The sequence below is a fragment of the Chenopodium quinoa genome, unplaced genomic scaffold (genome assembly GCF_001683475.1).
Source record: "Chenopodium quinoa cultivar QQ74 unplaced genomic scaffold, ASM168347v1, whole genome shotgun sequence".
Classification (NCBI taxonomy): Eukaryota; Viridiplantae; Streptophyta; class Magnoliopsida; order Caryophyllales; family Amaranthaceae; genus Chenopodium; species Chenopodium quinoa.
In genome coordinates this window covers 2,905,109-2,931,336 of record NW_018744537.1, presented here as the reverse complement: position 1 = coordinate 2,931,336, position 26,228 = coordinate 2,905,109, and the positions used below count along the sequence as shown (strand labels likewise).

At 34.8% G+C, this 26,228-nt stretch overlaps 6 protein-coding genes across 6 annotated transcripts; 2 read left to right on the top strand and 4 right to left on the bottom strand.

Moving 5' to 3' along the window:
* Positions 1-42: 42 nt before the first annotated feature.
* Positions 43-2,497, bottom strand: LOC110698970 (RHOMBOID-like protein 5). Its single transcript, XM_021876474.1, has 5 exons — positions 1,864-2,497; positions 1,230-1,393; positions 723-901; positions 226-476; positions 43-100 (listed from the first exon to the last, which is right to left on the bottom strand). The coding sequence occupies exons 1-5, from the start codon at positions 2,145-2,147 to the stop codon at positions 43-45; spliced, it is 936 nt and encodes a 311-aa protein (XP_021732166.1). The 5' UTR covers positions 2,148-2,497.
* Positions 2,498-3,649: 1,152 nt separating this feature from the next.
* On the bottom strand, positions 3,650-6,923 carry LOC110698969 (probable polygalacturonase At3g15720). Its single transcript, XM_021876473.1, has 8 exons — positions 6,825-6,923; positions 5,690-5,842; positions 5,498-5,524; positions 4,712-4,920; positions 4,422-4,429; positions 4,255-4,336; positions 3,981-4,089; positions 3,650-3,842 (listed from the first exon to the last, which is right to left on the bottom strand). The coding sequence occupies exons 1-8, from the start codon at positions 6,921-6,923 to the stop codon at positions 3,741-3,743; spliced, it is 789 nt and encodes a 262-aa protein (XP_021732165.1). The 3' UTR covers positions 3,650-3,740.
* Positions 6,924-9,965: 3,042 nt separating this feature from the next.
* On the top strand, positions 9,966-13,642 carry LOC110698968 (disease resistance protein RPM1-like). The gene is made up of 2 exons (XM_021876472.1): positions 9,966-11,223; positions 12,281-13,642. The coding sequence occupies exons 1-2, from the start codon at positions 10,282-10,284 to the stop codon at positions 13,616-13,618; spliced, it is 2,280 nt and encodes a 759-aa protein (XP_021732164.1). The 5' UTR covers positions 9,966-10,281; the 3' UTR covers positions 13,619-13,642.
* A 1,820-nt stretch (positions 13,643-15,462) lies between these two features.
* Positions 15,463-15,950, bottom strand: LOC110698967 (cytochrome P450 83B1-like). The gene is made up of 2 exons (XM_021876471.1): positions 15,820-15,950; positions 15,463-15,694 (listed from the first exon to the last, which is right to left on the bottom strand). The coding sequence occupies exons 1-2, from the start codon at positions 15,948-15,950 to the stop codon at positions 15,463-15,465; spliced, it is 363 nt and encodes a 120-aa protein (XP_021732163.1).
* Positions 15,951-17,183: 1,233 nt separating this feature from the next.
* On the top strand, positions 17,184-18,375 carry LOC110698966 (protein FAR-RED IMPAIRED RESPONSE 1-like). Its single transcript, XM_021876469.1, has 2 exons — positions 17,184-17,815; positions 18,033-18,375. The coding sequence occupies exons 1-2, from the start codon at positions 17,184-17,186 to the stop codon at positions 18,373-18,375; spliced, it is 975 nt and encodes a 324-aa protein (XP_021732161.1).
* A 4,126-nt stretch (positions 18,376-22,501) lies between these two features.
* LOC110698965 (cytochrome P450 71A1-like) lies at positions 22,502-24,253 on the bottom strand. Its single transcript, XM_021876468.1, has 2 exons — positions 23,907-24,253; positions 22,502-22,829 (listed from the first exon to the last, which is right to left on the bottom strand). The coding sequence occupies exons 1-2, from the start codon at positions 24,251-24,253 to the stop codon at positions 22,502-22,504; spliced, it is 675 nt and encodes a 224-aa protein (XP_021732160.1).
* Positions 24,254-26,228: the final 1,975 nt, after the last annotated feature.

Genomic DNA, 26,228 nt, shown 5'->3' with positions numbered 1-26,228 from the left:
CATGGATGTTGTCGAAAACATAATTAGTCTATTAACCTAAAGCTATTCTGATTTTTCTCTCTCGATCGATTTAAAAAGCTCTGTAAATCCACACACATACCTGCAGAAGTCAAAGATTAAGACAGGTAAATTACTCTTTAAAGGTCACTAATCTACATTTCCCAACAAAAGCAAAAAAATAGGGAAAGAGAGAAATGGGTTGAGATTTTGTTGCATAAAACTTACAGAATAATCAAGGCGATGAGAGCGAGTACGAGGAAGAAATACTGGTAACACTTGTGCCTGGATTTCTGTTTGTAGCCAGGAGGAAGGTATTTGCTGTTAACATGACCGAATTGAGGCCGCATTAGAAGAACAAAACCCAGCAAAAACCCCGAAATGAAACCTCCTATATGTGCTGAACTGTCCACCCCTGGGATCAATCCTACAGCCAAGTTCAAGGCTATCACCACCATAAGTGATGAAATTGCTGAACACTGCAACAAAAATCATAATTTTAATCTCAGAAATGTTCCTTTTTTGATTCCATGCAAATTATAAACCAAGAGTTAACTTTTTGTGGCTTTGGTCAGAATTCTAATCACATCAAAAAGCGAAAAACTTTCTGTTTCTAACAAAATGAAACCTTCATCATCAAGATCACCTATCTAGCAGCAAAGAAGAAATATGAAACATAAATATTAAACGGAAGGAGTAGTAAACAAAAGAAATGACAAAGTGACCTTGTTGGCGTAAATAGTCCAATTAGTTATGAGCTCCGAAAGCATGGCACCAAGAAGTCCAAAAAGCGCGCCTGAGGCACCAACTGAAACCACCCCGATTTTTTGGTGGCGGAGGGCATTCAGGCAAGACATCAAACTTCCTCCTAATCCAGATAGCACGAACAGTGGTCCTACTCTCCCTGCAATTATACAGAAGTATATATGTTCATTGTTACTGTATAAGATACTAAGATAAGGAATAAGGAGTTTTTTTTTTTCCCTCTTTCATTCGGCTTCAATCTACCTTTAAATCCAGAGTACTTATATTACATGTATCTCCTACATTGTTATGAAACCTTCCTTACAAAATTACTAGCAAACTTGTTTTCGTTACTGTCGTCTTTTATTACTGCTTACCAAACGGGGCGTTCTAGGAGATTATATCAGTTGAGAATTACCTTGGCATGCTCATAGTTTCAAGTGATTTAGAGCAAATAAAAATCATACGAAGTATAGTAAATCACTTACAAAATCCAAATTCTTCTTCAACACGAATGCCCATGAAAAGAAGGCTGATCATATTGGCTATCAAATGTACAGCTCCAGCATGAAGCCATAAGCAAGAAAATAATCTCCACCATTCACCATTTTGTAATACTAGCTCTAACCGAAGGCCTCCCATTTTTTGCAGCCTGAATCAAGTTTTCACCAACATTAGGTGTTTAGTGTACAAAGTTATATACAGGTACGAAGTTATAGGTTAAATGTTACTATTATACATGAAATTTATGTGGATGTCAACCACTATCATGTTGTGGACATGTTTGTGGGCATGTTACAATGTAATTTCTTATCTATCAAACAAACAAATTTTTATAAAGGCCAAAAATTTAAATCATAGATTTTTTTATTTTATTTTTCAATCTTAATAAGTTGTTGAAAATTATTGATAATCTTTCAAAATATCCATCAACTCTTTAATGAGATGCAATGAAGTTTTTAATAACAATTTAAAATAAAAAAAAAAAAATAGATTCCAACATTTAATTTTTTTTATCTTTGCTATCTATATGTTGAAATAAAAATAGTAATACATAAATAATAATGGCAAATTTCATCAAATGCATGATATCATAATAAGTAGGAAAAAGAAGAGACTTACGTAGAGGTAGTAGGGCCAAGGAGAGGGTTTCGGTTAAGAGGCTCAAAGGAGAATCTGCCCAATTTTTCTTGAAAAATGCATTGGTGATCAGGGTCATCAACAAGGGTCTCAGGGCAATTGTTTTCGTACATTGTTAAGGCGAATAAAGCTACGTCGATTATGAAGATGAGAGGAACTAGCCATGAAAGATATGGTTCCCTAGGCGGCGGGTGGATGGTTGGCGGTGGTGGTGTGTAGTGGTAGAATGTACCGCCTATGCCGGTCTCAAGGTCCCTCTTCCCCATTGTTGGCAGGAGGAGGTAGGAGAGAAGGAGATTAACGATGGAGGAAAATTAGGAGGAGATAGGATTTGATTGTTGGAAGGTTGTAACACAAGGTTAGATTTTTTTGTGCATGTACAAGATAATTGAGAGAAAATTGGGTGTTTTACACCTAAATGTTACAAGTTAATGAATTATGTTATCAATTAAGTTTTAAAATTTTTACAAATGTAACCTTTACCAAAAGAGGAAAAACAACCGTCTTTTTTTTTTTTTTGGCGTTTTGATTTATTTGATTATTTAGCTTCATCAATGTTGTAATCTTGTACTTGTGGTTTTTTAAGGTAAGGAAAAAAAACTCTTTTGACCAAATGAATTGATACTTCTCACAGATCAATTCAATTCAACTTAATTATTTTTCTACATATATTACTTTTTGTAAGGTTAACAAAATAATTCGGGACTTACTTATTACGGTACTTTTATCCCTTATCGGTGAAACATACTTCTTTTGTTCCACAAATATTGCAACAATGATGAAATTACGCATCTTCAAGCACATTTTATATGTTAAATATCTATAATTATATAAGAGTAAATATTATAAAAAGTTGATATTGTGAAAATATTTTACGAGACGAATCTAACTAGACTCCACATAACTATATTTTATTTTACGTATAAATCATAATATATGGTCAAATAAGCGTGATGAATTGTATAAAAGTTCAGTTGTTGCAATATTACTAGAACGGAGGAAGTATAAGACAGTCTTTCACGAGAATTTGCCCTTTATTTAATAATTACCCCGTAGAATTTTTAATTACAACTATAACAAGACATTTGCAACGACACACTAATCCTTTCGTCGTTACAAATTACTTGCTTTTGATACCTTTTTTGCACTAATAATGACAATTATTTATGGCAATCTTTTAAACTTGGTACATTATTAGACGAGTCGCTATTTTGAATATGAGCATTGAAGCAATCAGCCAAAGTTTGTTCCCCAGGCTTAGAAGATATAATGTTAGCTCCTTCAATTTGAACTGAGCATCCAAAAGTTTGGCTACAATGTAATATAATTGCATTTTTTGATTGCGATGTCCCTGAAACTCTCCTAAATGCAACATCATTTATTTTAACTGCATTTGTCTGCAAAAAATAGTACTTCTTATTAATTCTTATTGCAAATTATGTAAATCTAGGCTTTTTTCGTGAATATATGATACGGAATGTACCATGAAAAAAGCAAAACACGTTAAAATAGTACTAGTCATACTTTACATATATGATATGAGTATAATTCGGAATATAAGGAGTTAAAATAAATGTATCCAACCATCCATCTTTTAAGAAAAAAATATATTCTAAAGTACTAGTAATACTGTAGTTTTCTATTTTTATTTGTTAAATTAAATATTAATTAAATATTTAGATGTTTAGTACTCACTCCGCTCCTTAATTAGAAGCATATTTCTAATATTTATTACTTCTAATTTAGAGACGGAGGGAATATTATCTTATTTGTTACCAAAAGCCGAAAGATGAATGAGTTTTAATAAGATCAATAAGCATGGGGGGTTGAAGATGTGTTTTGTTTACCTAATTCTTGCACTATTGTCCAGGACAGTAGAATTGATCAATAATGATGGGGTTAGAAGCATTTTCAAACAAAAGATCTTCGTAGATGATGTTTCGAGCAAATCCTAACCCTTCCTGCAAACCAAAAAGTTAATCCAAGGTTTTATTGAAAAGAACAAAAGCACATTGTCAGTCTGAAATCTATAGTCAAAATTAATAATACTCCTTCCGAATCTTAAGAGTATGTCAATGTAATTCGTACATAATAATTACCTGCCACGTTTTAATTCGGGCGCCATTTGTTGTATCTTTGAAAGTACAATTCCACACATGTACATTTTGTATAGTATCATTGCCTCCCCCTTTGCCTAAGCTTCCAATACTGGTATCTCACCAGAATTTTGGTGTGCATCAATTGAAGTTATTCCATTAATATTTACTAAAATCATTATCATACAAAATTGTCTAACTTTTGAAAAACAAAATATAATGTATTGATATTCTTAAAAATTACAAGTACTTATTATTAGAATTATAAATATGTCACCTGATGCCATGCCCTGGTCCGCAATGAACTTTGGTTATGTTTATATCATGTGATTCATTTGTTATAGCAACACAATCATCACCTAGTTAGGATATTGTTAAATACGAGTCAGAAAATTATACAATAGAAAGATAAATAATTTGCCAAATTTGGTAAAATTAGTTCACTTAACATGCTGCATATATCAGATAAGTAACATTATAGGAAAAAGATTATTAATTAAGACTCCATATTTTGTAAAAACACATAATTGTTTAAAGTCACCAATGACATATAATAATAGTATAATACAAAGTACCTCACTATTTACACGTGCGCAAGCTCAACTTTGGATTATGCAATTGTAGCAACAAGTATACACTTTGCTTATAACATATCCTTATTATTTAAACAAACTCTTGATAAATTTACTATCCACCTACAATACTTAAAATGTTCTTACTTTTTACGTACTTACCTGTTACAATGTAACATTGGTTGATCGCAACAAAACTTGAAAAAAGTTATGTCAATATCGTCTGTATTGACACTATCACCAGGGGCTTGTATTATGAGACGTGAAATAATAACATTGTTACAACTTCTAATGGAGATATGATTTCTTGAGCTATTCACAAATGTTAAACCTCGAAGGGTTAGGTTGTTGCAACTGATGAATGCCGCTGTCTGTCCAATTAGTTGTAAATTATATTAAGTATTAATTAGGGTTGGAAAAAAAAGGTTTAATTATATGATCCTATTCTTTTCATCTATTAGACACAATTGAGCTTATGTGAGCTTGCTATAACTTATTGAAAACTGATTTTGGTCCACCTTTGATTGATTTTGATACACCTCTTTGTGTTATTAAGAGCATAAAAAATTATATGTTCTCACATTGGATATGTCAAAATTAATTTTTGGTGCATCAAAATCATTTCTTTTAACTCATTGAATCATGTTTAACTTTTTCACTTTTTTTTTTTTTTTTTTCTTTTTCATTAATTAAAGGGGAACTTTGTCTTTTCCTTCCCATTTTTTAATCCTTCACCTTTATACCAAAGGTATATCCAACTCATTTATAGGTATATACTCTGTAATTTGATTGGATTAAAGAGGTGTTTTATCCATATCCTTACCCCTCCCTCTCTAATCCACATTCCCTAAATAAACATTAGATTTCTTCTGCCCTATCCTCCTTATCCTATAAACAAATTGAACCATTAAACACCCCCTATAGTTGTAGAAATTTTATGAAGCTTACCGCTGGTCTTCGAGGACAATCATTTCCCTGCCAATATTGCGAAAAATAAATAATTAAATAAAAAAGTTATAAGAAAATATGTTACTCGTATTAATTAGGATATACAAAGTACAGAGTATGTATATACCGTAATACTAGTATTTGAAAAAAATACGGAGTAATAAAAAATTATTAAGTAGGTGATGAACTCACTCGGCAAGTCTTCCACCAAACTTGTCGTCTACCATCAATAATTCCATCTCCACTAACATACAGTCCATCAACCTTTGAAATTTCCAACCAACTATCTGGTGTTGGTGTTGGATAATCAGATAGTGATTTTGGTCCAATTATTTTTCCCAAAATCTACATCATTTTTTCTTCAAATTGTAGGAATTTAGGATACAATTTCACATAATTTGCATGTAATAAATTTACGTGCTAAATCTTGTTTATCAAATGATCAATAGCTTTGAAATGTAACCCGATGATATATACTAGGATTTTATGTGGACCTTATGGGACAAGCAAGAATATTTTTTTTCATTTGAAAAATTCTAGTTGATATTAAACGAAATTAAAGAGAAAATTTTAATTTACTCCATATTAATTTATTATTCTCAAGAATTGTTAAAAATTTAAAGGAAATTCTTCTTTAGTCACCCAAACCAAATATAGTAGGTTTTTTCTATTAATACTTTTTCTAATTAATAGCAATAATAATCGAATATATTAATGATCAAACAATATACCATGTTTGTAAATTAAATGTGCCTAAAGTAGAGACACTGAAAATTATTTTGAATTTCTCATTTAAAATCTCTTTTTGAATCAACTTGAGATTTATTTAAAATCTCTTAGCTTTTTGTATCAACTTGAGATTTATTTGCATTCTCATTTAATTTATTTTGGATTTGACATTGATAGTTCATGGCGCATAATTTCACTTTTCCATTAATAAAAAAAAAAAAAAAAAAAAAAAAAAAAAAACAGAAACCAAGCTAGCTAAGTAGTGGGTTTTTTTTTTTTTTTTTTTTTTTTTTTTTTTTTTTTTTTTTTTTTTTAACTAATAAATATCAAATACGTTGCAAATTATATATATGCAACATTCATTTTTGGTGTATAGAAAAGTTTTCATTACCACAATATTGATATTAGGAGAGTTGCATGGACCTTGAAGCTTCAACGGTTTTACTAAAAAGGTTTTTCCATTTGGAACAAGAAGAGTGTTCTTCGGAGACTGCTTCCCATGCTTTTGTCAACGCTTGTAAAATTTCACTATTTCTATAATATTTTTCAAGAAACACAAAAATAATTTTTTTAAAACAGATTCTCGAAGAAAATTTACCTGAGAATCATCTATATTTCCATCTCCTATAGCTCCAAAATCCAACAAATTGAATGATTGTTCGGATTGAGCATGTACTTCATTATTCCATAATGTCATCAAGATAAGTGAATAAACCAACATCAAGAAGTATGTATCCTATTACAAACGAATACGAAAAATGAATTAAATTAATCAAGTTGATTACTACATTATTGAACAAGAGCAACTTTAGTTTACCATCTTGATCTCTTTTGAACCAACTATACTATTAATATGAAGTTTTAGAACCTATGAGTATTTATACACAAAATTGTTGCTGATTTTTCTATAAATCTAAATTGTAAAGGAAACAATTATAATTAAATGATTTTGTGTAAATAAATTATTATTCATAATAATTGGAGCACCATTGTATGTATCTATCTAGCCATATGGCAAGAATAATTCGAAATCACAAGTAACAACTAAGCACATGCATGCATGAATTTATACACAAATAAATTAAAGATGATCCTTATAGTTTATTCTCCTTAGATCCTCAAATGAATCAAAAATATTTGGATATAGTTGATACTCCTGAGTTAAGAAATCTACAAATAAAGAAATTAACTTCAACTTATTATTTATACCCAATATGATAATATTTTCACCCTAATAATATCTTCATGATTCCTTGAGTACTAGAATAATATATCTAGATGAGGATTAGAATGGATCATAAATTAGTACTCCATCTCCATCAATCCTTAAATAATAGGTTGTATATTTCTATTTTGATTTATCCGCAAATAATTGTTCACTTTCTACTTTCACCTTTAACCTTAAGGAACGTTATCATGTACTCTCATAAGAACTTAATTACATCATATCAACAAAGACAATTCAAAAGTGGAGTAGGAATGTGGGATTGGTTTTAAATTACGAATCAAAATTCAAAGTCACTTGTTTTACATCAAATATTCGACTAAAAGAAGGATAAACATGGATGGTGTTCAGACCAAATTTTTTTAAAAAGACCTTAAATCAAATGTATAGTAGTGACATACAAAATAACCTAGGAACATGTACACAAATCTTATTAACATTGTAATAAATAATACGAAGTATAATGAAAGGCGTCCTAGAAAAATACTAAATATTATGTTCACCTTCTTCATACGTTTAACTTCGTATTATTTTTTATTTTAATACTACAAGATTTAGGTTTGAAATCACTTTATACCTAGCGCACTTTCAAAACAAATGATTTAAATATTAGTAAAAAAAAAAAAACGAAAACCGCTATTTTTCGTTGGCTCGTCGACTTTATTTTACTACTACGTATCTTTGTTGTAGTTGCACAAAGCAAGTTCGTGGAACTACGCAATTTGATTTATAATAATCGTCTTTAATTACTATCGAATACTTGATGGTATTTTGCTACTTGTTAATTTTTTTTCTTCGGTTACACTAAGGATTTATTTATTATAACCCCTAATATATATATTATAGCTTTTTGGTAGATATAATATTATAATGTATCATTAGATTATTTTGATATCACATATTAACAAGATATGTTAATATGCTTCTCTCTCCTCCCCTCCCCTCCCAAAGCAATTCCTTCTCCCTCCTTCGCACAACCACCGTTGTGGCTATAATCCGGCCGACCGGCTGACCAAACAAAAGACACCCTAGTTGCAAAGCATGTAAATTGATCCCATACTAACCCTTTAGGGAAATTAAAGGAATTTACTCGTGTGGTGGTGTTAATGGTTGGGTGGTGGTGCTAATGGTCATGTGGTGGTGGTGTTAATGGTCGTGCGGTGGTCGCACGATGGTGTTAACAGACGTACAGTGGTCGTGCAGTGGTGCTAGTGGTCGTGCAGTGGGTGGTGCGTATGGTTGTGTGGTGGTGACGGTAATGGGCTGATGGTGTAGATAGAGGAGAGAGAAAGGGGGTTGACTGAGAAAATACAAAATTACCCTTGATATTAATTTAAGAGATTAACTTATATTTTCTCATTTATTATAGCCTTTTAGTAGATACAATATTATAATATATCATTAGATCATTTTGAAAAGCTAAGTACTCTCATAGAGTCGTAGTCTTATAGTTGTTGATTTCACATTTCACCAATATGTTTTAAAAGTGAAACTACAAATTAAATAGTTTATTCCGCCATATAAAGAAAAGGGTTAATTATGATCAGTAGGAGGAAATACATGGTTTTGGGCAGTGCTTGTCATGTCTTGTCTCATGTTAAAGCAATCTAGTTCACTAATTTTGCGTTTTGAACTTGTGACATACATACGAAGTATACAATTTTCATCAGGCCAAATAAGGCTTGATGATGCATATTAGGAAGATATGTAGAATAATCATTTAAAGTATATCTTTTGGGTGGTTATTATAGATAATACTTAATTATTATTTATCTTCTATTTTAATAGATTTAGTTTACAAATTACTTTATTTTTGGTTTTTACAAAATTCTAGAGTTAATTTCGCCTAAATAAAGGGCTTTAGGTTGTAACGTTTTCGGGAGAGAAGTTTTGAGTTGTAATTAATCAATTTGTATGAATTGTTTTAGCAAGAGAATTGCATATGATATTTTGCTGAGAAAGCTACCAATTTAGTTGTTATTTAGTCTTGGTTAGATTAAATAGCTTCATATCCCTAAATTTTCTGAAGATTTCATAAAATACACATCAAATTGGTGTGGCTGCTGGGAATTTCCCGAAATTTGCTGAGAAAGCTACCATCCTTTTAGGCTTTTGGTATATAAAATGTGACTTGACTCAAGCTAACTCGACCTAATATGTCTAGTGGCTACTGGCGTGGCTAGCGATATCTTTTTATATATGGAGGAGGAAATATTTTATAGGCAAAGTTGCAAAACATAGTTAAAAATTATTGTCACTGATGGCAGCTCATACATACGAAAAGTCACTTGTGTGAGTAGATTCCACATATAAATGATAGAATCACTTCTTTTTTTTATAGCACCTCATATCATCGGTGGTTCCATTATTAAAAACTGTAACATAACCTAATTGGTTGTATTTCTGCAAAGGGTAGAGAATACGTTAGGTGAACCATTAAATAATTTAAGGTTATTGTAATTATTATCCTCCAACTTAACTAGATTCTAGCTCAGTCAAAAATAATGGACGAAAGCAAGCTAGCTCAATCGATAAATAATAATAATGGGCGAAAGCTTACCAACTATTTATGTATTTTATGGCAAAAATCGATCTTTAATTTAATTAAAATGTAACGACTTCTTTATCTACTTTTAAGTCAATTCGTAGTCCACTTTTTCTTATTAAATCACAAAAGTTATTCAAAATAGGTTTTATTAACAGAGTTAAAAGTCAATACGTGTCGATTAAAAAAAAATAAAAAAATAACTATATAAATCTATATTAGTTGTAACTCCCTGTAACACTTAACATTGTAGCATGTATTGTGAGTTTGTAAAGCCAAGTAAAAATGGTAGAGGCAATTATGTCCACAGTAATTCTTAAGATTACTTGTCTCATAACACAAAAAATAACAGATGAAATTAAGTTTGAGTTGGGTCTTTCAAGAGAGCTTGAATCTATTAAGAATGAACTACAAATCATAACAGCTTTCCTTAGAGATGCGGAGGATCGAGGCGAGAGAAGTGACTCAGTGAAGGCTTGGGTAAGGCAAGTGAGAGACGTTGCGTACCGAATGGAGGACGTTATCGATGAGCATGTTATGCTTGTATACACAAGACGGAAAAATCAAGCTGACGAACTATATTGCTTAAGCTTCACCTTGAGCATACTCTCATGTCAAGCTACTCAATATATTAAAGAGTGGTTCCCACGTAGAAAGATTGCTAGCTCTATTGCTGATATCAAAGCGGAAGTCCTTGAAATCCAACAAAGAAAAGTATTGTACAATCTTGAGGTCACGGAGAAAGTTGGTCAAAATATGAATACGGATACAGATACAGGTACAAGTAAATCACCACGTGCATGTGCACATATGTGGCAAGATCCTAGGGTCGGATTTCTCTACCCTAGAGAGTCCGATCTTGTTGGGATCGAGGATCCTAAAAGTGAGATTTTAAAGCTTTTAGATTTGGATATGAAAGATCTAAGGTGCTTGATAATATCGATTGTTGGTATGGGAGGGATCGGAAAAACTACTCTTGCTTGGAAGGTGTATGATAACATAGAGATGAAGCGACACTTCTATGTACGTGCGTGGGTTAATGTAACTCAATTTTACAATAGGAAGGATGTGTTTAGAAGGATGCTTCAAGAGTTTTACAATAGTGCTATGCAACCTATTCCTGCTCAAGTTCATCAAATGGATGAAATGTCACTAGTTAGTGAACTACGGACCTTCTTAGAAGACAAAAGGTGCGAATATATATACTTCCCTCATATCTTAATACTTGTAATAGCTTGACTTTTGCTCTATTTTCATAATTTTGACTTTAAATTTAACTAATTTATTATAAAAACAAATTACATGTTAGTGTGAAAAATGTTGTTAAATTAGTGTCAAACTCTCAATATTTATTCATTTTTCCAAATACGAAGTATATAATTAGTGAAATTGATGGCCAAAAAATTGACTTTAACAAGGGTAAAGGTAAAACTTTTCTCGTGATTGGTTTTTTTGCCAATTTCGTTGCTGGCTGGACCAAAGAATATAAGATTGGTGCCAAAAAAAAGTCCAATGTTTTTTGTTTCTGATAAATTTTAGTTTCTTCAATTTGTTAAATGTTACTTGGTAAATGAACCATAGAAACAAAAACACACACACAAAAAGCATTATACTTCTTTTATTCCTAAAAGTTTGACTAGCTTTATTTACTTTTATAAGGTTTTCAGTGTTTATCGTTGAGCAATTATTATCTTCAATTGCAAAAAAAAATAAAATTATATATTCTGAAGTTTTATATTAAGACAAATCTAAGAAAACCTTACATGCTAGCTACATTTTTTTATATAAATCATTAAATACAGTCAATTTTTTTTAATTATTAATTATTAATTATTATTATTATTATTATTATTATTATTATTATTATTATTATTATTATTATTATTATTATTTCTTTAATATATATATACATATATAGATCACATAAATAGTTAGTGAGTAAATTTTCACAATCGAAGAAAGTACTTTCTTCTTAAACTATAAACGAAATTTCATCTACAAAAAAAAAATGTAAACAATGTATTCCGATTTAATAGATCATAATATAATCCTGCAGTGATTATCCATTTAACTACTCCGTAGTATCGAAATTCTAGCTGAAAACAACAAAATATCAAAGTACAGTCAAACATAAATACATAATACAAAGTAGAAATAAAATAAATAAATAGCTAGTTATAGAAAATTAAAATTATGGTTTATTGATTTTCATATTAGGTACATGGTTGTATGTGATGATGTATGGGAGCCGGAGCTATGGAATTACGTGAAAAACGCTTGACCCGGCGACGACAACGGTAGCAGGATCGTACTAACAACACGGCAAGAAAATGTGGCTCTCAATTGGAAGGGATCATGGACTAAAAATCACATTTACAAGTTACAACTTCTGCCTCATAACAAAGCATGGAAACTCTTTTGTAACAAGGCATTTGAAGGCGGTCAATGTCCTCAATGGTTAGAAGAGGTAACGCATAGTATTATTGCCAAGTGTGGCGGGTTACCACTCGCGCTTGTCACGTTGGGTGGTCTATTATCGACGAAAGCCAAGGCCTTCGTCGAGTGGAAGAAGTTCCGGGATAGCCTTGGTAGTGAGCTTGAACAAAATCCACAATTATCTAACATTTCGAGGATTTTGTTACTAAGCTACAATGGGTTGCCTCATTTTTTGAAGCCGTGTTTGATTTACTTTAGCATTTTCCCTGAGAGTTCAACAATAGAGTGTAACCGGTTAATCAAGCTATGGATAGCCGAGGACTTGATTAAGGAGAAGAGAGGGATAACTGTTGAAGATGTCGCGAAAGAATATTTGCTTGAGCTTATTCAAAGAAACTTGGTACAAGTTTCTACGTGGTACGATTGTGGAAGGGCTAGGACTATTCGTGTACATGACTTGTTACATGATATACTTCGACAGAAATTGGAAGAGTTAAATTTTGGTCAAATTTTGATGGCAAAAGAGGAGAATCGTGAGGTTAATATACAAAGTAGACGCTTATCAATTCAAGAAGATAGTCTTCAAAATGAAGCTTTGAAGTACATCAATAGTACTACTACTAAGTGTAGTATTCGACCATTGTTCACGTTCGGAGTTAAGGAAGTAGCAACTACACTTTTGCGTAGCACATTCTTGAATAGATTTTACCTCTTAAAAGTCTTTGATCTTCAAGCTGCACCCGTCGAAGAGCTTCCTACGGAGATAGGCGAACTCTTTCTCTTGCAATACCTAAGCTTGAGATCTACCAAAGTAAAGAGAATTCCTAAGACAATAGGAAAGCTTATCAATCTCTTAACTTTGGATCTCAAGAAGTGTCCGGTATGTGAGCTTCCGGTTGAGGTTGGTAACTTAAGAAGGCTAAGACACCTTATTGTGTATCAAAACACATGGCATAACACCTTGAAAGTTTGGGAGATACGAGCGGTGAGGGTACCGGAAGGTGCATTAGGTGGCTTGGAGAACCTACAAAAACTCGCGGATGTCAATATAGCCACTAGCGACGGCTTTATTGATCAACTATGTGCCTTCAAGAAGCTTAGGTATTTGGCAATCTCAAATATCAAAGAGAGAATAGTTGGATCTTGTGCAAGGCCATCGAAAAACTCGATTGCCTTGAGTCACTGAATATTTCAGTAGACTATGAGAGTTGTGATCCTCTTGACTTGCAACATATAACATCTCCGCCTTTACAACTTCAACGTCTCTACTTGGCTGGGCCTCTAGAAAAGTTTCCGGATTGGATAGGCAAACTTGAGAACTTGAATAAATTGCGATTCAAGGGATCGCGACTAGAAGATATCCCATTCGACATCCTTCAAGATTTGCCTAATCTGACAATGCTCGGAATCAATAAAGATGTATACTATGGTGAACGATTAGTCTTCCAAGAGGGAGGGTTCATGAAGCTCAAGGCCTTGTATTTTAACGCCTTGATCAATCTAAACCTAGTTGAAATACAATGTGGTGCTTTGCCTATACTCGAAGACCTTTTGATTACTCGATCTCCAAAGCTTAAAGAAGTGCCCCATGGTCTCCAATACCTTACTAAGCTTACTTCTCTTAATATCGTTGAAATGCCGGAAGACTTTGTGGATAGTATTAGCTTGCTTCCTCATATCACTAAGCATGTAGCTGACATTCGTGTTGGGTATCAGACTCCAACTGGAAATTTCATCTACAAGAAACTTTGAAATGAAATGTTGTTAATAACAATTCAATCGTTAGTGTTGAAAATGATTTGATATTATTGTTGTTGTAATGTTCGACCTTTATTGCTTGTTAGATGGTTAGTGTTGGCTAATGTACTGTTTCCTCGTACATTTCTTGTATGTAATTCATATGTTCATCTAACACAGCATCGTTTCATACCACTTTTAACAAAATAAAACTATATTGATTTGTTGTAGCCAAGAAAATGATTTCATCTTATTCATTTAATTTAGTAAAATATAAAAATTAAAAAAATTAAAATTAAAAGTTCAAATTTCAATATAATCCACGGATAGTATTTAAATGTTTACAATAAAATTATAACCATTATACTAAATTAAATCTTAATCATTCATTAAATTTTGACTAATTCAAACCGTTTATGGGATGACTTTGTGGTTTTAAAAAATATTTTGATAAAATAAATAAAGAAAAAGAAAAAAAAAAAAACCTACACGTTTTTTTTAGTTTCTATCTTTTAATCTTACTGTATACTTTGCTTTCCTCCCTTCTCCTTATTGTTCAAGATTTTCCCAGAAACAAAAATTACTGCTAAGATCCGGTTACGGTAGACATTGTTTGTGATTACTTTTTTTTTTTTGTTTTTTAATAAACTAGATTACAATTCCTCACACGTCGTCCTACATGGGGTGATGGGAGTTGGGTGATTTTTGTAAGGCATGATGATGATGATGAATGTTTAATTTGGGTGGGAAAAAAAATCCAATTGCATATTTGATGGAGATGTCCTTTGTTTTGAGGTAGAGAAACAACCATTTACGGCGATTTTTTTTTTTGTTTTTGAGTAAAAACCATTTTTATTTTAGTACGAAATATAATAACAGTTTTTTTTTTCAATTATATTTTTTTTATATCAAATAACTACATGAACGGAGTAGATTAAACCCTAACATTTGAACGGTCAAAATTAAAACTAGTTACAATGGCTATATTAAAATGTAGCCATTGAAAAGTCTTTCCTATAATCCACCCATCCTCTCTCATCAACATATAAATTCATACAAGATATTAAATTCAAAAAACTCAAACTAAACATAACTCAAACAAAAACAAATAAACTACGCTTAGCTTATAAGATGCATGCATGTAGATTTATTATACTTGGAGACTATAACTGAATTAAACAAAGGGTAAAAATAGTATAATTTCTAAAGAAATTGACTATTTTCAGCCTAACAAGACCACTGCTTGAAACTCGACGGAGGAGGAAGAGGAGGCAATTAACATGCATATATTGATTAGTATTTGTTTGCAACAAGGTAAAGGGTGTTCTTCTTATGCATCACAATACTAGGGAACACGTTGTTGTCGATGTCTTCCTTGCTTACACCCGGAGGCAACTCCCAGTTAAAAGAGTACAACAAATTGGCAAGCGCGAGCTCAAGGTTGGCAACGCCAAGAGAGTAGGCAGGGCACATCCTCTTTCCACGACCAAATAGAATCATTGCAAAGTTTTCTAGGAGGAAATCTCTGTTTCTCACCGTGAGAAACAGAAATGTTAATGGGATGCTGACTAGGATGCTGACTGGAATCAGTGAAAACGGAGCTTCCTTCCACTGTTAACGGAGCTTAGCTTAGGCGGGAAACTATTCAACACGTCAAATCGCTTCTCTTTCTTCTTCTGTTCTCTTTCCTCTGTTCTCTTTCCTCTGTTTTCTGTTCTCTTCTCTTCTTCGTCCAGTCGCTTCCCCCACTGCCTGTCAATCTTCACACTATCTTCACACATCTTCGAGTTGATACTTCGAGACCCAGTTGAATTAACAGGTAGTTTTCTGTTTAGGTAATTCTCTTTCTTCGTCCAGTCGCTTCTTCCAGTCGAAAGTAATGGTATTATGAGGTTAATGGCTCTGTTTAAAATGGGTGGGGGTCTGAGGTTGCTGGAAAATGGCCGAATGATTTTGTTGAAAATGCAATTCATACTTTTTTTGATAATGTGTTGTCTTCGTACGTTTGAAACAAATCCCTCCTGTTATTTTTTGAAGATTGGTTGTACTGTATTACTTTGGTGGTTGTTCAACTGGTTGATTGATTTGTGTTGGTTGGTTGTATTTCTGTATTTGGGTCGAATTTGTGCTTTGAAAACGTGTTGTTAATTAAATGGTTTTATTTTTATTGTAATTTGGTTGATTAACTGGTTTTATTTGTATTGTAATTATGTTGGTGTTCTACTATTAATTTGTATTGTAATTATGCTCGTGTTCTGTATTTGAAGGGTGAATTGTTTTTGATGGAGAAGACTGGTATTATGACCGATATTATGGAAATGGAAACTGAAGGCGTTATTAGGGGCAGTGAGGTTGGTGTTGGTGATTGTGGTAGTGTCGTGAAGTTTAGGAGTAATGTTGATATGGAGGAGGAGGAGGGCAATGATATGGAGGGTATAGAAGACATAGTTGTTGCAGATAGTTGTGCTGAGGGTGTTGGTGCAGCTGACATGAATATGAATGTTAGGTATTTATCCCCCGTGAAAACAATTCATACGACTTACACTGTGGTTGGTAGCAACAAAATGCGTGTAACTGTTGAGGAGCCTAAGGAAGGGATGGTTTTCCAGTCTTGGCAAGAGGTTGAAGCCTACTATAAGGAGTATGCTGAGCAGATGGGGTTTGGAGTGTCAAGGGTTCAAGGCGTAAATTCTAAGACGGCGGACAAACAAAGAATTGCAAGCACGTGGAGGTGTGAGTGTTGGGGTAAACCCGACATGAGGGCTAGGAGGGAAGCGAAGAAGAGGGCAAAGGCAATGGGTGTTGGAGGTTCAGGTGGTTTAGTTGATGGGGTGGTATGTGAGGATGAGTTAAGTCGTAGGAAGAGGACTTCGAAAATGTGTGAATGTGAGGCCCGTGTTTATGCTAGAGTGAATGAAGAGGGCATGTGGGTGTTGAAGACAGTGCACTTAAAGCATAATCACAAGGTTGATCCGGCAAATTCTAAGCTTGGGTAGGAGTACCGCATGAAGCAAATGACCTCAACAGTGAAGAAGAAGCTGATGGATTTCTATGAGCAAGGTTTACCAATTTCTCAAATACACGGTTGCATGGCGACCGAACGAAACGGTAACATGGCTCTCACCGTCAAAGATTTACAACATGAGGTGTACAAGGCTAGACGGTTGAAGATGGTTGGAGGGGACTCGGTGGCAATGATGGAGTACTTTGAAAAAATGCAATCCGGCAACCAAATTTTTTTCCATGCTCAACGTTTGGATGAAGAAGGGAGGCTTAAGGATGTGTTGTGGGTGGATGCAAGAAGTAGGGTAGCTTATGAGGACTTTGGTGATGTGGTTTGCTTCGACGCGACATACCTAACAAATGAGTACGAGCTCCCATTTGCGAACTTTGTCGGTGTGAACCACCATGGGCAGTCGTTGTTGTTGGGATGTGCTCTTGTTTCACATGAAGACTGCGATACGTTTGCGTGGATATTCCGACAGTGGCTAGCTTGCATGAACAACCGAGCTCCTAAAGCCATTTTGACCGACCAAGCGGCAGCTATGCGGAGGCCCCTAGCTGAAGTCATGCCGAACACGGTTCATCGTTGGTGCATATGGCATATCATGAGCAAGATCCCTGAGAAACTTGGCAAGTGTGCATGGTATGTTGTGATATTCTGCCAATTTAAATTTATACAAATCTGAAATCTCAAGGTCTTGAGATCAGTTTCATAGGAAGAATAAACTGAATCACTTATTAAAACAGAGGCCTTGAAATTCAAGTAAAAGCTGATAGACATGCTATTGACTTTTCAACAGACTGTAAAATTGCGAGTTAAAATGCTGTTTTATACTCTAACGTTGGTCATTTTTGTCTAGTTACCAAGAGTTCATCAACCCCCTCAAAGAGTTGGTGTATGAGAGCTTTGACCCCGAGGAGTTCCAAACCCGAAGGGCAGAGTTTATAGCCGAGTATAAGTTGGAGGACAATGAATGGCTTCAAAGCCTACACAAAGAGAGTCGTATGTGGGTGCCTGCTTACATGAAAGAGTTTTTTTGGGCTGGTATGAAGACCACACAAAGGGTGGAGAGCATCAATCGGTTTTTCGATGGCTATGTTAACCGCAAAACCAAACTACATGAGTTTCCTGAAAAGTATTGCAAGGCCTTGGATCAACGCGTTCGAGATGAAGTGAGTGCAGATGAGCGTTGCTCAAAGTAACTTAGGAGGTTGGTTAGTGGCTTCAAAGTGGAAAAAATATTTCAAAAGTTATACACGGACAACAAGTTTCAAGAAGTTCAAAAGGAGTGTACGAGAATGATGTATTGCAACGTCCGAGGAGAGAAGGTGTTGTCTGAAAACCTTATTCAGTATTCGGTGGTCGATCGTGTATGGATAGTACCTCCCGGTGGCAGTAAGGATGTCATTACAGATAGGCGAAGAACCTACAATGTTACTTTCTTTCAAACGACAAATGAGGTGCAGTGTGACTGTAGGAAGTTCGAGACAAGTGGCATACTTTGCAAACACTGTATTAGGATTCTCGATGAAAACTTGGTTGAAGATCTGCCAGAGAAGTACATTGTAGCCCGTTGGCGGAAGGACATACCCCGGAAGCACACTAGGGTGAAGGTGGCCTACCATGATCCGGGCGACACTGTCACTGTGAAGAGATTCAACAAAATGATGGGAAAATTCGAGCCCTTATGTGAAACCGCTGCCATGGTGGATGATCAAACGGTCCATATGGTATTGGAAACACTGTCGAAGCTTCAATTAGCTGTTAATGACCGTAGGGACAAGAAGAGTCAGCAGAATGTTCCGGTAGTTAGTACACTATCATCATCAGCAGGTGAAGACATAACGATTTCCTCAGTTAGGAATCCCGCTCCTACTGCTCCTGCAGAGCCCGGAGACCCTTGTCCAGCTGCCATGGACCCAGTTCTCAAAGACCCTATAATTAAGAAACGGAAAAGGGGCAGGCCTAAGGGTTCAAGGCACAAAACGTTAGCTGAAACTGGCTACAAGAAAACCAACAAGAATAAGAAGCCTAGTCCTGTTAAGATTTATGCTTTGTTCTTTGTTCAATAACTGCTTATCCTGTTATTATTCTATTCACTCTCTGATTGCTGTTATTATTCTATAGGACGCAGGAGATGATGTTGGTGTTGAGGAGGATGCAGGAGATGGTGTTGAGGAAGAAATGGTGTTGCAGGAAATGGTGTTGAGGAGGATGCAGGAAAAGGCAGGAACGGGAGAACCAGGTAAGACAAAGGGGAAGAAAAAGGGGAAGGGCATTCCAATCGAGGGGAAGTCAAAAACTTCTTCTCGACCTGTAAGTATGAAGGACCAAGTTTATGTCATTCTACTTCCAGTGATTATTTATATCACATTTAACTAACGGCCGGTGAGTGACCATTTAAGTTTGCTGATCACAGGTGAAGCAGAAACGTCTTGATGAACTAATGGCCGATGAGTGAGTCATGTTTAAATATGAAGACTCTGAGCAACTTCGACAACACTAAAGAACACTAAAATATCTGCCAAATTGTAAAAGAAAAAGAAGCAATTACTAAAACAAAACACACAAGGAAAAACAAAACAAGCAAGAATACACTGAAACACTTACTACGGCAAATATTGCACACCCGCCGCATCCACTGGCAAACCCGTTAGCATAGAAACGTCGAGCAAAATTTTGAACGCTATCCAGCAACTTCGACAACACTAAAGAACACCAATCATACTCAGTTGCCTCCATAGCACAACTTACTGCAGGTAGTAGGTCAGACGCAAGCCGGGGGGACTGCGTGGGACACAACACCATCTCCAAAGCAATTATCAAGAACAACGTCTTGAATTCCTCTTCCTCTCCAGCATCAAAGTACCCCTCCAACCGATTCATCATATCTGAACTTAATGGTATGCCTACAGACGTGTATACCTGACCAGATTGTCCAACAGACTTCTTGGACTCCCACGATTTACCATACTTCAAAAAAATTCTCTGAACCTTTTCATGATCACGTTCGGTCATGGTTTTAGTACAAGGAACAGACCTAGGACCCATTGGTATCCCTAGTACCCACCGAACCTGATTCTTTGAAAACCTAAACTCAACACCGTTGGTACTTCTAAGTATTTTACTGATTGGATCCATCCGTGTCATCACCTAGTATGCCAATTGTCTTGGTAAATGCATATCTAAAGCAAGATGTAAAAGGCTACCAAATCCCATCTCACAAACCCAACGTCTTCTCCTGTCGTCAAATTTCTGACATATGCGCCCAAATGACTCAATGCGGCAACTCATGTTAGGAGGCTGCCAATGAAATTAGTAATTAAGTTAATATCCCACACCAATGACCACAACTGAATCAACAAGCAAACTTACCCGGCTTCTGGCCTTTGAATGTTCAGCCATCACCTCCGCTCTACCTTTGACAGCCCCTCCATAACTTAATCCGTCATCCTAAGAAGCACACACCAGTAACCTTAATCATGCAAAAACACCAAAAAACACCAAATTCAAACGCACCGAACAGAATTCCATGTTGTAGTACTTTAAACAATTCCGGATACAAATGCATGGTCTTCTGCCCACATACCTTACTCTTCTTACTGCGCCCATACCCCTCTTCATCATCTTCAGCCTTCGTTACCAAAACATAAAACCATAATTCAAAACAAAATCACATCCCAGCCTCACCATTGTATCTAAAAAATCTAAGAATATATCTAAAAAAAACCAAAAACCCTCACCAATGTACGTTTACGCTTACCATTCCCCGCTGACATTTTCGTAATCCTGTCAAATACATCAAATACGGTGTGTTAATTACATTACACAATACTCAATCTAATCTAATCTAATCTACCCACAACCAATCATAACAAATCGAAACTCGATACGATTTCACACCATAACACAATATCACATATATAGAACAAATAATGAGCACCAATGAATGAATAATTCACCTCATTCCATCAAATGAACATTTCAAATGCAAAATTCACCTCATTCCATCATTTCAGAGCAGCATAACGCATCTAATTCCACTATTTAATTCCAGATAATATAATAAATTAAAACAATTAAAGTCGAAGTAATCCGAACTGCCTTGAAATAATCTGCAAATAATTCTGTCAATATGAAATAATTCTGCAAATAATGTCAATTGAAATAATCCGAACGAACCCTAAAAAAATCCGAACTGCCTTGGCCGAAATAATTCTGTCAATTGAAACAATCGACGTACTGAACAATCGACCCTTAACTCTATAACATTCGGAAAAACAACAAGCCAAGTTCGAATTGAGAAAAAAAAAGAACCCAAGTTCGAATTGAACATGAATGGGGTACAACCCGGATAAACCAAGAGTTCGAATTGGGACCTCTTCGAGTTGAGTTGAGTTTCGCCCAGCTCTTCCACTTGAATTGATAACCCGGAAGCCGTGCCTTCTTCGACTTGAGTTTCGCCCAGATTTCGAGTCTTCAGGAATACCCCATTACCGATGAAGCTAACGGCGTCACTGTGAAAACTCCATAAATACAGCTGGGCAAACCAAGTAAAACACGTCAGAATAATGAGGCCACATCACCCATCCACCAAATGACTTATATGAGGTATAATGTCGATTATACCCCCATGAGAAACATAAAATGTTTCTCATGGTGAGAAATGGGGGCCTCCTCGTTTTCTAGCGCGATTTTGACAACATCCACTGAATTTCCTAGAAACCTCTCCGGCATAAAATTTTCAGGATCTCGTCCAATAGCCCATGCATTAATAAAAACCTTAGTTTTTGGTAGTATATCATATCCTCCTATAACACATTTTTGGACCGCTTCTCGGGGAATTAATAATGGTGCTGGGGGATGCAGCCTAAATGTTTCCCTCACTACTGCCTTGAAATATTCAAGCTTTGGGAGATCGATTTCTTCTATACAAATACTACCCCTTTTTTGTGCTGCATCCCTTAGCTCTATTGTTATTTGTTGTTTTACATTAGCTTTCGTGTTTTCTAATACGAAGTATACAACTTGTCTTTAATAAATTATATTCAGTAGAGTACCCCGGCCCATATTAGTTAATTATTAAAAATTTTGATTGTTTAATATAAGAAAAATACATGGAGAAAATTCAATATGTAATACCGTTAAAAAAAAAAATAATAAAATATAAAAAATTAATGTGTTATAAATTTAAATTCCACATCTTTTTCAAACTAATGCTCAGATTTAACTTTAGCACAACTTACGTACTCACTTTGTACTAAGTTATATAATTAGCTTTAACAAAACCAGTGTAAAAACTCAAAAGAAATATTGTAAGAAGTCAGATTAAATTACCAAAAAAATTGCTTTAATATGGTCCGTTGTGATCTTAAATGGAAAGGAATTGTCATTCATGAGTCGAAGAAGAAAATCAACGACATCTTCGTCCTCTGAACTAAGCTTGTTATCACCAAGATGATCGTTGATGATTTGTTCAAAAAAAGCGTCTAATTCCTTAAAAATCCTTTCAAGCCTTGAAGATTTTCCAGTGATCTTATCAAGTAAATTACCAAAAATTGGGAAATAATCGTTATAGAAGAAAGCTGTAAACATATCTTCAACTTCATGTAGAAGCCTATGATATTTGTTTCCTAACACTTCTTCGGCATTGTACCTGCAAATCAAACATAGGAAACATTTTAACATATTAAGGCTATTAGATAATTAATAGATATCGTTAGTAAAAATAAAATGTCATGTTAATTTTAAATCTAATAACCCGCTGGATCTACCTAAACCCGATTACGTATACATAACTATAGTGTTTAATCGAAATACTAAATGACTAGAATTGAAGTGAAAATAGGGCAATAATGGCATAAGAATAATAACAAGTTATAGATTTAATCATCACTACTTTTCTTAATTCTTAGGTCAATATATGAGATTTTTAAAATATACAAGTTATTAAACATTATATTACAGTTGTACCATCATGAATTCATGATTGTGAAATGCGCATGTTATCGATTACTATGGTCAACTTCAAATCTTCATTGACTAAAGTATAAATTTTTAAGATCTATATAGTATGTACTTTTTGATTAATTAAACTATACGGAAATTAAAATGGACCATATATGGCATATAGTATCAAGGAGTATTAATCAAATTAGTAATATCAATATATAGACCATAAAATTTGAATAATACTAACAGTTAGGGGTTTGACAAGCCAAAAATGCTCGTGAACTACTCGTTGCTTGGTTCGGTCATAGCTTGACTCTATGGTGCTCGAATCAAGCTCAAGTTCTGACTCAAGATCTTAAGAAGCTAAGTCTAAGCTATCCTTAACTCGACTTGAAAACTCGTGAAAAAGTCGATTATATTTTTATAAAACAATATATAACCTAAAATAATATATTATAATGTGGGCATTAAGGGTTATTGTCATATTTGGGCCATATTTGAGGAAAGCGAATCATCAATTAAAATAAATTGATAAATACAGGTACATTTAAGGCTAGATGATCAAGCCCTAGGCCGAGCTCATGTCTAGGGGTTTGGAAATCGATTTCGAAGCTCGAGCTCAGCATGAAGTGTCAAGCTTGAGGCTCGATCGGCTTGTTAACAACCCTGCTTGCAACCTTACATATGCATGCTTGCAATGCAATTAAGTTAGGCTAGGATATGCATGTACTCCGTAATAAACAAAATTTTTGGCGTATAACAAATTAAATAGCAGACGTACCTCTTGCCAAAACTGAACCTACTTGCATCTGTGCTTGCATAACTAATAACCAATTTATTTAAGTTGATGAGTTTAGAAGCAGAAGACAGAGAAGAAACCTTTTGAATAAGCCTTGAGACTTCTTCCTTTCGAATAATAGCAAAAGGTTGTATATTTTTAGAGCTTATGAAATGAGTAGAAATTAATTTCTTCATTTCCTTAATATAGTCACTATACGGGCCAAACCCTAAGTCTAATAAGTTATAGGTAACCTTTTTTCTACCAGTTGTTACTGGTCTATCGCATATGCATTTGTCATTCGTATGCAATGCCTCTTTGGCCAACTTTGCTGATTGAATCACAATCATTGATTGATTCATCCATTGAAGCATCAAAATCGGGCCGTAGGTCTTGCCTAACACATAAAAATGGGTGAAATTTGTATTTGAGGGGCCAAAGTGGCGGGGGTTTCCGATTATAGGAAGCCCTTTTGGACCGGGAGGAGGATTGTAAGCTTTTGTTTTTTGGTTTTTTTGGAAGAAGAAGAAGAATGAGAAAGATGACAAATAAACCTGTCAATAGTAAGATTTCTAAGGAGACCACCATACTTAGCTTTTTATTTAATTTTTTTTTCAACCAAAATTATTGGTTCTTTTGTTTATCTCCTAGACTCCTACAAGTAATTCTTTTGGCTATTTTCTTGCCTTCACCATGCAAGAAGAAACACTATATTTATAGCGTTGGCCGGGAGGCATGCACACAACATTATTGCAATTGTTTATTTTCTCAATTCCCTACGTACCTTACTCTAATCTTGGTATAAGCCTATAAGCCTTAACTAGCTAAGTAGCTAATAATTATACTTCCTCCGTTTTTTTTAGCTACATCATTTTGTACATTGCGGACTCCCAGTCCATTTTTAGAGATGAGAGAGTTCAGAGATAGATTTAATAATAAAAAAGACCGATGTGATATATAGGAACGAGAGAGATAGAGAGAGTTTATTTATTAACTAAAAAGGAAAGTGATGCAACTAATTTAAAACCTTCGTTTTAGAAAAGTGATGCAATTAAAAAGAAACGGAAGAAGTACATTGCTTCTTGTTTCTTGATCCGATCTCAATATATTATTATTATTATTATGAAAAATAACAAACACCTACAAAGTCAACCAAATTACAAGAAATTAGTGGGGAGCCGAGATACAATCAAGGCTCTCACCCCTCTAGGTATAACAAACCCGATCCTATTGAAGATGTGAGCAGCTGCACAAGCACCAATATCCTGAGTCCTAGCAAACGCCTGAACCCGCTTCAGCAACGCAACAATCTCCTTCTTTAATTCCCCCAATGAAGAAAAGGAGAAAGGGAGAAAACCATATCCAATAGCCTTGCAACGCGCCCTATACTTGTCCCGCTTCCGCTGAGCTGCAACCAACACAACACAACTAGGTATGAAGTCCGACAACCCAAATTGTGTTAAAGGAGAAGACCCCGTCAAGTCAACATACATCAAGGCCTCTGTCCCATGAATAAATTAACACATCTGCAGGTCGAAGAGTCTCGTCGTTCCCTCCGGTCAACCCAACGTTAACCTCCTTTCTTGCAAAAATCCCAAACCAAAAACAAATATCAACAAGGGTCACTACTAGAAAAAGGCCATTTTCCGACGAAATCGTTCCGACGTACCTCAAATTCCGTCGGAAAATTCGAAATTTCAGATGAATTTTAATCCGTTGGAATATTCCGACGAAATTTAGCCGTACCTACGGAATATCTCTCGCAATAATTCCGACGAAATAAAATTCTATCGGAAATCAAAACTTTTATTCCGTCGGAGTATAGTTTTCGACACAATATTCCGTCGGAAGTTTTGATTTCCGACAGAATTTTATTCCGTCGGAAAGTATTTAATTAAAAAAAAAACGAGTTTAGATCTGCTCTTTTGTCGAACCAGAAAGAATAGGGTGAAGAGAGAGAACGACGGAAAGAAAAGGAAAGAGAAGGAGAAACGGAAGTTTCACATCCACCGTTTCCCCGAAACCATCGGCGTATCACCGCCGCTGTTGTGTGAAAGGGAAAGAACGAGAAAGAATAGGGTAAAGAGAGAGAGACCGACGAAAGAACGAGAAAGAGAAAGGGAAAGAGGAAAGGGGGCGCCGTTTCCCCGCAACCACCGGCGTCTCACTGCCGCCGCCTTGTGACCTCTGGGCCGCCGCTTGGTAAGTTTAATAAATTTTGTATTTGGTTTTTTTTTTTTTTTTTTTTTTTTTTTTTTTTTTTTTTTTTTTTTTTCCGTTAAACCCTAACCACCATCACCATTTCTACAGGATCCACCTCTTCCT

What these genes read in the sequence shown, in the direction of transcription:
- LOC110698970 (XM_021876474.1), bottom strand. Translation starts at nt 2,147, where the DNA reads ATGGGGAAGAGGGACCTTGAGACCGGCATAGGCGGTACATTCTACCAC. An exon ending in CTTGGCCCTACTACCTCTAC is followed by an intron (nt 1,394 to 1,863) that starts GTAAGTCTCTTC and finishes AACTTGATTCAG; the next exon opens with GCTGCAAAAAATGGGAGGCC. An exon ending in CTCATCGCCTTGATTATTCT is followed by an intron (nt 101 to 225) that starts GTAAGTTTTATG and finishes TGACTTCTGCAG; the next exon opens with GTATGTGTGTGGATTTACAG.
- LOC110698969 (XM_021876473.1), bottom strand. Translation starts at nt 6,923, where the DNA reads ATGACATTATGGAATAATGAAGTACATGCTCAATCCGAACAATCATTC. An exon ending in GGACCAGGGCATGGCATCAG is followed by an intron (nt 4,090 to 4,254) that starts GTGACATATTTA and finishes GTGAGATACCAG; the next exon opens with TATTGGAAGCTTAGGCAAAG. An exon ending in CCCGAATTAAAACGTGGCAG is followed by an intron (nt 3,843 to 3,980) that starts GTAATTATTATG and finishes TTTGGTTTGCAG; the next exon opens with GAAGGGTTAGGATTTGCTCG.
- LOC110698968 (XM_021876472.1), top strand. Translation starts at nt 10,282, where the DNA reads ATGGTAGAGGCAATTATGTCCACAGTAATTCTTAAGATTACTTGTCTC. An exon ending in TCCCTCATATCTTAATACTT is followed by an intron (nt 11,224 to 12,280) that starts GTAATAGCTTGA and finishes AACGCTTGACCC; the next exon opens with GGCGACGACAACGGTAGCAG.
- LOC110698967 (XM_021876471.1), bottom strand. Translation starts at nt 15,950, where the DNA reads ATGTGTGAAGATAGTGTGAAGATTGACAGGCAGTGGGGGAAGCGACTG. An exon ending in AAAGAGAAGCGATTTGACGT is followed by an intron (nt 15,695 to 15,819) that starts GTTGAATAGTTT and finishes GGTGAGAAACAG; the next exon opens with AGATTTCCTCCTAGAAAACT.
- LOC110698966 (XM_021876469.1), top strand. Translation starts at nt 17,184, where the DNA reads ATGACCTCAACAGTGAAGAAGAAGCTGATGGATTTCTATGAGCAAGGT. An exon ending in AAACTTGGCAAGTGTGCATG is followed by an intron (nt 17,816 to 18,032) that starts GTATGTTGTGAT and finishes ATTTTTGTCTAG; the next exon opens with TTACCAAGAGTTCATCAACC.
- LOC110698965 (XM_021876468.1), bottom strand. Translation starts at nt 24,253, where the DNA reads ATGATTGTGATTCAATCAGCAAAGTTGGCCAAAGAGGCATTGCATACG. An exon ending in AGGTTCAGTTTTGGCAAGAG is followed by an intron (nt 22,830 to 23,906) that starts GTACGTCTGCTA and finishes TTTGATTTGCAG; the next exon opens with GTACAATGCCGAAGAAGTGT.